Below are 10,586 nucleotides of genomic sequence, written 5' to 3'. Positions count from 1 at the left end.
AGTTTCTCTTTGTCCCTGAAGTTCGTATAATCCCTATAGCTCCACAGTTGCATTTTACCATAATCAATTTTGTGGATCTTCAATCTTCAGGAAGCAAGAGAAATGGAGTAGAAGAGGAGAAGTGGAAGCACCGATTGAGAAAAGAAGGAAGGAGAAGTGGTTTTAAGTCCGTTGAATTATGAAAGGACGAAAATGCCCCCATCGTGCCACTCACGTGAGGGGTTACTAACCCCAAATCAGACGGAAAGTTTAATAAGGGACTAAGCGGGTAACAAATCAAAGTTATAGGGATGATCCGAGTTAAAAATTCTTTACAAGGACGAAGCGTGCAAGTAACACCAAACCATAGGGACCATCCGTAATCATGAAAACAGTCAAAAGAGTATACTAAAAAGATAAAGTAATTATACCATCTTTTCTTTTTTCAAATGGCATATATTTTTAACGGAAATATATCTAATAATAAAGTATAGCGAAAAGGACGAATGATATTAAAAATTCATGAAACAACATAGTCCTTCTTGTGACCCATAATACACTCACTACATTCACTTTAACTTTTTAAGCGTCAAATAATGCTACTATAGTACGATTTAGCCACAAAACGATAAACCAAAAGGAATCTAACCTCAACTGTACTAAACACCCTAAGGTAGCATTTTTTATATAAATGGAATAAATTGTAACGTACTTTCCTTTACTTGAGTATTATTTATTTATAGAATCCTACTTTTGTTTCTTTGTATTAGAGGTTGTTACCCTGCCATGGATCCTTTCTTCACCGAGAGTTGCGCCCATATTTATGGTAATTAGGATAAATACGCAACTCCAATTGTAAAATGTTGTAAAAAAGCTATTTTTTCATTGTAAAAATTAATATGTGTTGACCTCTGACCAAACTTTCTTGCAGGATCAGAGGACTTGGTGATGATAATCATTTATGTGTCTAAAGTTTAGTGAGATGGGAATTGCTGTTATGGCGATATTATATTTATAAGTTATAACTCACTGCTTATGGTTAATTGCCAAAATGACTCCTTCGGATTCACGACACACGGTTTTACCCCTCTGAAGTGATTTCGGCATGATATAGCTGCTCTCTGAAAAATGAAAAATCTGGAGTGTCACGATTTGAATTTTAGGACTAAAATTAGTCATAATAACTATATATGTTGATTTTGCTTTTGTCTTTCATATCTATATTTTCATTATCGATATTGTTTTGGCAAAATTATAAGTTGGGTAATTTTTTAGTTGTGGGGTTGATGATGTGTTGACAGTAAAATAATTATTAATTTATGTAAAATATGAGTATTTTTCTATTAACTTAAATATTAAAATTGTTTGCTTGAAGTGTGACCAGTAGTCGACAAATTCTAAAAAAGTATATTTTTTTAATTCTTTAGACAAAGATAGTTTTATTTGAGTATGAAGATATTGTAAGCATGTCATTTGATGTATATCCAAAAGAAACATCATACATTTTCGTATTTATAAACGGTTTAACTGATAATCAACAACTCAAAAGATAGTGATCAAGAATGAATTAATGTGATAAAAAAAACTTATTTTCATCATTCTGTAAACTACTTGGACAAATTTCTTGATGTCTATGAAACACCTGTAAGTTGTTATTAATCATGCTAACAAAACTTCCTTTGAAAGATAAATAATTGGATGAACAACATATTTGGTGATTCCCAAATCATTACGAGTTAATTTAAGCTTGATCACAAACATGTGAAGTAATTTTAGTGTGATTTTCAATTTGACTATGTTTGTTTTGCTGTAAACTTAGCATAATCTTCCTTATGCAATGTATACAAGAGCCCCCTATCTGTATTATCCATTTAAATGCTAACGGGGTTTAAATCAAACTTCTCACAAGATGGATGGTGTATTTACTTGCAAATGACCTTGATTGGTCCTTTATAGCAAAGTTTTGATTTAAGAAATTCTTATTTCTTGAGGGTGCATGTTATCTCCTTAATCCAATTGACAACAACACTACCATGAGAGTTTTTGTTTATGGACCAAATTGCCCTTAGTTGCATTTGTCTATAAGAGCTCTACCACCACCACATAATAGAATTTGTAAAACTCAATTTCTTGGATTACCCCTCTCAATGCTTTCATCAAGTCATAAACATTAGTTAAATGGAAATTTATTGTTTTCTGATTATTTAGTAATTTGATATCGTTAAGAGCACCTTTGGTACAGAGAAATAGAAGAATTGTGGCAGAGAATAAAAATGCCATAATTAAGCTTCCACATACACCTCGACGATTGTGTTTCTTTCATTGTCGATTTCAAAATTGAGGTATCTTTCTTCTTCCTCCGTTTTTTGATACTCACTATATATTTATCAGTAAATCAGCCAACTAAATCATCTCCCTGAGTCGAAACCCTAATAATATCACCACCACCAACTTTCACTTCCTCTACCATCCTTCACCATCATTCACAATCATCTATACAGCTATCACCATTTTTTGTTAACGAGATCAACTTCTAGGTATTATTCAAGATTCAAAGCAAGTATTTTCGATTTGATTTTACTTTTTTTTATGATTGTTTTAACTTCAATTTTTTCTCTTTTTGTTTTGACGTTGGAATTACTATAGCAATGGTTCAATTATGTTTGATAGAGGTCGTCATAGAGTTTAAACGATGTCATACGACGATCATCAGGTTGGGTTCCGACTTGGATTTTTGACTTTGCAGGTTCGATTTTTGACTTCATGTGGCATCTTCTTCTGGTTAAGTTATTTTGATGTTTTCCCGCTCAAACGACTAATCTAAGATCATCAGGTTTCATGCTAATCATTTTGAATTCGAATGTGTAACAATAACTCAATCCCCTGATTTTTTGGAATTTATTTAAGGAATAGTTTATTATAGTGTACGTATACAAATCACAGGGCCGGTCCGTTGGTTTTTCATGCCCAGGGCATAAAAGCTTAATAATGCCCCTTTATGTTAAAAGTATGTGATATTAAATAGTAAAAAGTGTTTATATTATTTAATTTATAGTTTATGCAAACAAAATCTAGTCATATTTATTTAGTATAAAACTATAAAAGTACATGTCGACCAAATATGATGGTCTAAATGCACGGAAAAACAAATTGAATTTAGATTGTGAAGCATCAAACAACTTTTTTAAACTAAAAGTGGAGAGCTCGTTCATCCTATTTCATTATTCTTTTGGTGTAATATACACTTTGTTTTATGACAAGCTCCTCACTTTTAAAACAATTCAAGATATTTTTGATCATAACTTGTGCACCTAGTCTTGGGTTCACCTCAATGGATACACTTCATCTAACAACGACCCACTTCTTGATGTAATTTATCTTCTATTGGAATATGAGCGTAATGATCTAAACATAAAATAGTGTCTCCAAAGACGCCACTTTAAACAATGGGTGAAATCACCAACTAAAAGTTGGAGGTGTACGGATGTTCTTCAAATTTTTAAATATCATCGTTATCATCTTGTGGGAATATTACGGTTGGTAATGTTTATTTTCATCAAAACATATGAGATTTGTGTGGGGCCAATCACACCAATGTGAAAAGGGACAATAATTCTTCTTTATTTTTATAAACCTTGTGTATCATGATATAATATATTTTCCGTAAACACATTTATCACTAAACAATATCTAGTAAATACAAATCGAATAAGCTTTAAAAAAATTTATTCTATCCCAATTCCCAACCTAACGAATTCGATTAATTATTAATAAGTCGAAATAAAATAATAAAAACAGTCAAAAGAGTATACTTAAAAGATAAAGTAATTATACCATCTTTTCTTTTTTCAAATGACATATATTTTTAACGGAAATATATCTATTAATAAAGTATAGCGAAAAGGACGAATGATATTAAAAATTCATGAAACAACATAGTCCTTCTTGTGACCCATAATACACTCACTATATTCACTTTAACTTTTTAAACGTCAAATAATGCTACTATAGTACGATTTAGCCACAAAACGATAAACCAAAAGGAATCTTCTAGAAAAAGACTAGCAAATTGACTTGTCATTGACGATCGAAGTCCCCTATATCCAATCCAATTATACATAAAAACGTCCATGAACAAACCCCAACCCTTACGCAGATCATCGACGCCGTCGTTTCGCTTCGTCGTCTTCACTACTTGGTGAATCGCTCTTCCATTGCATACTAACTGCTAAATAGTTTCTGTTACTTAAGCTTTATGATAGCATTATTGATTTCTAACCTAATTGCTACTAGCTTAAAATGATCGAACCTGGTAAAAATTTTATCAGTTTGTAGACAATTTTGCTTTTTGTTTGATGAAATGAACGAATTTCAGTTAGTAAAATGCGTGATCTATCATCAGAGTCCTGTAAATTTGTTTTTACGTGAAGATATAAATCATATGTTCTATGATTAAAACGTGTGATCTTCATTTATGAAGCCAACCTAGATTCTTAGATTAGGTCAAATGTGTTTTCATTTGTACTTTTCTCAGAAATAGTTACTTGGATTCTTTGTACAAAATTGGGAAAAAGGTAAAAGAGGGAGGTAACTGGTTTCTATAAACAAGTTATTCCAATAATGTAGTTTCTAGTTTCTACTTTTTTTTTTTTTATGCTTAAATTGTTTGTCATTTCTTCTTTTATCATGATTTCAATGTAGTTTTGGGTACTGATTGCATTTTATAAAACAACATTACAGCTAAAACACCATGAGTAAGACAGTTCAGGTGTATGGATACCCAAAATTAGAATCTGCAGAATTAATCAAAACATCTCTAGAGAATTACACGGGTCCCGGGACTATTTATGCCATAGAGGTCAAAAAGGCAAACAAAGGGTCAAGATCATATGCAAAAGTACAATTCAAAACAAGGGAAAGAGTTGAGTACATTATAGACCTTGCAAATAATAAGCGGTTGTGGTTTGGTAGAACTTATTTAAAGGCTTTTATAAATGATCATGACATTGAACAGAGGCCCAAACAATTTGCATTTGAGATGGAAGGTGCTACTCTTCATTTTGGTTGCCAGGTGTCAAAGGAGACTTTGTATGTGTTAAGTGAAATGAAAAATGCATCAGTGAAATTTGGGTTTGGATTAAGGAGGTTGTACTTTGTTGTTTCATATCCTACTACTTCTTACAAGCTTCAACTCTCTTATGAGAATATTTGGCAAGTTCAGCTTAGGCGTTCCCGTGGCAGTACTGCAAAATTTGTTGTTATTCAGGTTAGTTTGATTGAGTTAATTACAACAATGTATTACTTTACATTTTTTTTACCATTATAGGAAATGTACTTTTTTTTACCCATAATAGCAACCTATTTACACTTTGTTACCAATAATAGCAACTTACTTGTATATCTTTAGTCTTTACCAATTATATTGTAATACTATTTGTTTTATGGGATTTTGACATAAAAACCCTTAAATTTGTCAAAATGTGACTGTTAACAAGGGCAAAAATGAAAAAAAAAACCTTGGCAAACTATGGACATTAATGAACAAAAAATCGTCACAGGGACCAAACCGACAAAATTTGACAAACTAAAGGACTTTTATATCAAAAGCCCTTGTTTCATTAGTAAAGAAATGTGGTTACATTGCTATTATGGATAAAAACTAAAGTATATTGCCCATATTGGTAATGAGAGTAAAGTACATTGCTATTATCTCTTACTAACTAAAGAATTTGTCTTTTTACAGCTCTATGGTGCTCCTCGAATTTACCAGAAAGTTGAAGACAACATTCATAGCTTTTATAGTGAAGTTCCTGATGATCAATGGGTTAGGGCAACTGATTTTACTCCATCTTTCTCCATTGGACAATCTTCCCATTTATGTTTGGAGCTTCCACTTGGTGTTGATCTCCCAAATCTTGCTCGCTACTTCCCATATTATGAAGATAATCATCGCCATTTCCAATTAATGACAGGTCATAGTTTTTCCCGAAACTTAGACCTCGTCCCAATCGTGGGTCCCACTCATTATCTCCCTTACAACATAGTTTTCAAAATCTGCACATTGGTTCAACACGGTTGCATCCCGGGCCCACTGCTCAATGCTAGTTTCTATGAGTTGTTAGATCCACAAAGAAGAGACATTGGGTCCATCGAATATGTTCTTGAAAAACTCTTTTATCTCAAAGAATCTTGTTATGATCCCGTGAGGTGGATAACAGAAGAATACAAAAACAACAACAGGCTGCGATCACCTGCTATCTCGTTAGATTCTGGTCTTGTGTACGTCAGAAGGGTTCAAATCACACCGTCAAAAGTCTACTTTTGTGGGCCCGAAGTCAACGTGTCGAATCGTGTTCTACGCCATTATGTAGACTACATCGATAATTTTATTCGCGTATCGTTTCTTGATGAAGAATTGGAGAAACTTTATTCAACAGATTTGTCTCCACGCGCGAATAACTTAACTGGGATAAACAAAACCGCAATTTACACGAGGATTTTATCGGTTCTAAAAAATGGAATTGTTATCGGAAACAAAAAGTTTGAATTTCTCGCTTTTTCATCGAGTCAGTTACGTGACAATTCTGCATGGATGTTTGCTTCAACCGGGAGAATTAACGCTGCAGGTATACGTGAATGGATGGGTGATTTCAGCAGTATTAAAAATGTTGCAAAATATGCTGCAAGACTCGGTCAGTCTTTCGGTTCTTCAAAGGAAAGTTTAAGTGTTGCACTTCATGAAGTTGCAAAAATTGCTGACGTGGAAGTGATAAGAAATGGTGTGAAGTATATTTTTTCTGATGGAATTGGGAAAATATCCGCTGAGTTTGCTATAAGAGTTTCGAAAAAATGCGGTTATGATTTTATTCCATCTGCATTTCAAATTCGATACGGTGGGTATAAAGGTGTTGTGGCTGTGGACCCCACTTCAACAATGAAACTCTCCTTGAGAAACAGTATGTGTAAATTTGAATCCGACAATACGAAATTAGATGTTCTTGCAATAAGCAAGTATCAACCGTGCTACATGAATCGCCAGCTCATCACACTTCTTTCTACTCTTGGTGTCAAAGACCATGTTTTTGAGAAAAAGCAAAAAGAAGTTGTGGATTTGCTAGATGCTGTTTTGAGGGAGCCAATGAAGGCGCAAGAAGCTTTGGAGCTGATGTCACCTGGTGAAAACACAAACATTATGAAGGAAATGCTTTCGTGTGGCTACAAGCCTAATGCTGAACCGTTTCTCTCAATGATGCTGCAAGTTTTTCGTGCGACAAAGCTGTTGGAATTGCGTACAAAAACACGTATTTTTGTTTCCAAAGGAAGGGCAATGATGGGGTGTTTGGATGAGACTCGAACACTTGAATATGGTGAAGTTTTTGTTCACTTTTCTGAAGCAGGAAGAAAGCCGTTGAATGATAATGGTAGTAGTAGTAGTAGTGGTGGTGGTTACAAGAGTAAAATTGTAGTTGGAAAAGTCGTAGTTGCTAAAAACCCGTGTTTGCATCCCGGTGATGTTCGGGTTTTGAAAGCTGTTAATGTTCCAAGCTTACATCATATGGTTGACTGTGTTGTTTTTCCTCAAAAAGGACACAGGTAAAATATATTAATATAAGTAATTTTTGAATTTATGTAATAAGAGTATCTTTTGATGTTTGATAGGCCTCATCCAAACGAATGCTCGGGGAGTGATTTGGATGGAGATATTTACTTTGTGTGTTGGGATCGGGATCTAATTCCACCTAAGCAAATTGAACCGATGGATTATACCCCAGCACCAAGTATGCAACTTGATCATGATGTTACCATTGAGGTACATATACTTTACCACTCCTTACTCTTTCTTATTCTACAAATAGAAAGAAAGTGTTTACATTAATTACTTAACAATCTTGTTTTTATTTATCAATTTCAGGAAGTCGAGGAGTATTTCACAAACTACATAGTGAACGATAGTCTAGGGATCATAGCAAACGCTCACACAGTCTTTGCAGACAGAGAACTCGAAAAGGCAATGGCCCCACCATGCATAGAGCTGGCAAAGCTTTTCTCAATTGCTGTAGATTTTCCAAAAACCGGTGTCCCTGCGGAAATCCCCGCAAATCTTCGTGTCAAAGAGTACCCTGATTTCATGGAAAAATCCGATAAAACAACGTACGAATCATATAACGTGATTGGGAAACTCTTTCGTGAGGTCAAAGATATCGCCCCACAAAACAGCCAGGTCAACCCGTTCACGCGTGACGTGGCGAGACAAACGTATGATGTTGACTTGGAAGTCAGCGGGTTTGAGTACTACGTTGATGAAGCTTTTGATTTTAAAACGGAGTATGATTACAAATTGGGTAATTTGATGGATTATTATGGGATTAAAACTGAGGCTGAATTGTTGAGTGGGAGTATTATGAAAATGTCGAGGTCGTTTGATAGGAGGAATGATGCTGAAGCGGTTGGTTTGGCTGTGAAGTCTTTGAGAAAGGAAGCTAGAAATTGGTTTAGGAAAGGTAGAGGTGATGTGGATGTTGGAGATGATGATGTGTATGCGAAAGCATCTGCATGGTATCATGTGACATATCATCCCGATTATTGGGGTAAATATAATGAGGATATGAAAACACGTGATCATTTTTTGAGTTTTCCTTGGTGTGTGCATGATAAGCTTATTGAGATTAAGAGATCCAAGGGGAGGGTTAGCAGAAATGTTGATTCCGATTGGCTTCAACAGCAGTTTAGCACTGCTTTAAATCTGATATGATTGAAGTTGTGAAATGGTGGGTTTTTTTTTTTTTTTTTTTTTTTTTGCATGGATAACTATGGTTGTCTTTATTGTTTCTTGTTGGATTTAGTTTGAGTTGATGTAAATATTGTGGTTTTTGATTATTGTGTGTTTCTTGTAGGGTTTGATGTAAATATTGTCATTGTTGATTTATTTTTGAGATATGTAAGTAGCATCTTAATCTACTATACTTGCGTACACATAGATTATATGGAGTTGAACAAGAGGTGATAAAAAAAAGTAATCGGTTTCTACTAATGCTTACTTAGCTCCTTGTAGGATTGATGAAAATCTTAGGAAGTGAAATTTGACATCATGACTATAACTTTGGACTTTAGTGACTTGATTAGTTCTTAAGAATATTAGGTGGAATGTGTAGCTTTATTTGAAGTACAAGTGTTTGAGAAAAGAAATATAAAGCCTTTTGGTTTGAAATTAAGAAGATTTGGAATCGAGTTCGGACGCATTTCCATGTTAAAGTTTACTTTTCCATATTTGGTTCAAGTTTTTAAAATGAATTGGAATCCTAAATGATTTTGACTTTTCATTAAACTAGGGAAACGAAATTCCATCAATAGGAGGAGGGAATTAAAATCCAATTCAATAAGGAATGTTGATGATAACCATATTGTATTTTTTATTTTTATCGTTACATATCAAAACAATACTATCTACTAAAATCAATAGGTCCTTGTTTTCTCACATAAATTACAAAATAGGGACTAAAAGTTAAATGCAAGCAACTTTTTTTCTCACATAAATTACAAAATTCGAACATAACGGTGTACATACTTACATGGTTTAAAACAAAAAAAAGTTAAGAATGCCATTTTAAGAACTAATAATCATTTTAAGGTTAAAAGTTTCATATTACTCAAAAGAACACCGTATTGATAATTAAACATATAAATTCACAAAAGTTGTGGATATACATTTCAATTTCAGTACAAATTCATGACATCAATCATTCAATTTTTTTACTCTTCTCTACAGACCATCGTTCGATTTGCATGTGAGGTGTTTGAGGAAATGCATCAAATACTAAAAAGTGGTTCAACTTTTATTATCATCAGACCATTATGAATCAAAGATATGTAAAATTAATTTCTTTAGCATCTACAATCACAACTTCAACTATGATGGCATAAGCAGGAAACAAATGAAAGGAAGTTATAGTACTCCTTGAGACGATTCCGTGGATATAAAGAACATAAAAACAGAGTTCACATGAGGAAGATACGACCATTTTAAAAGTAAGCTGCTATTTTAGAGAATGACACATGGCATTCACCAAGACTTGTTACTTGGTGCTTGGAATACCAGGATGTGGCGTTGAGCAAACAGCCCTTTGAGTCTTCCATAAATGAAAGGAAGTTCTAGTACTCTTCGAGACCATTCCATAGATATAAAGAACATAAAAAACGGAGTTCGTATGAGAAAATTACGACCTTTTTAAAAATACGTTGCTATTTTAGAGAATGGCATGTTGCATTCATCACGACTTGGTGCTTGGAATGCCATGACGTGGCATCGGCCAAATAGCCCTATAAATTTGAGTCTTCCATCATTCTTGCGTACACGTTTGGCGAGGGTGTTGGTCGGTCGGGAAGTGATGTACGGGGTACGAGAGTACGTGTAACGAGGAATGTTAAGCACATAAGGTATACACATTCATTTCGTTATCTATGTTGTTTTTCAATATTTTAATGTAATCATAGAACGAGGGTCAAGACCCAAGTTAGACTGTCGGATTATAATACGGTGCTATTACCGACCCAACAACATAATAAGATTATTAATCCGATCAGTAAAAACTATAAACCTCGGATTATGG

The 10,586-nt window shown here is 34.0% G+C and overlaps 1 protein-coding gene across 1 annotated transcript; it reads left to right on the top strand.

Moving 5' to 3' along the window:
* The first annotated feature begins 4,022 nt into the window (after positions 1-4,022).
* On the top strand, positions 4,023-8,952 carry LOC145128660 (putative RNA-dependent RNA polymerase 1). Its single transcript, XM_079063482.1, has 5 exons — positions 4,023-4,177; positions 4,720-5,245; positions 5,723-7,572; positions 7,639-7,789; positions 7,892-8,952. Exons 2-5 carry the CDS (start codon positions 4,730-4,732, stop codon positions 8,729-8,731), a joined length of 3,357 nt encoding a protein of 1,118 aa, XP_078919608.1. The 5' UTR covers positions 4,023-4,177; positions 4,720-4,729; the 3' UTR covers positions 8,732-8,952.
* Positions 8,953-10,586: the final 1,634 nt, after the last annotated feature.

This window comes from Lactuca virosa, chromosome 8 (genome assembly GCF_052849685.1).
Source record: "Lactuca virosa cultivar CGN04683 chromosome 8, Lactuca_virosa_CGN04683_v6, whole genome shotgun sequence".
Lineage (NCBI taxonomy): Eukaryota > Viridiplantae > Streptophyta > Magnoliopsida > Asterales > Asteraceae > Lactuca > Lactuca virosa.
The sequence above is the reverse complement of the archived record's forward strand: the minus strand, read 5'-3'. Positions and strand labels throughout refer to the sequence as shown.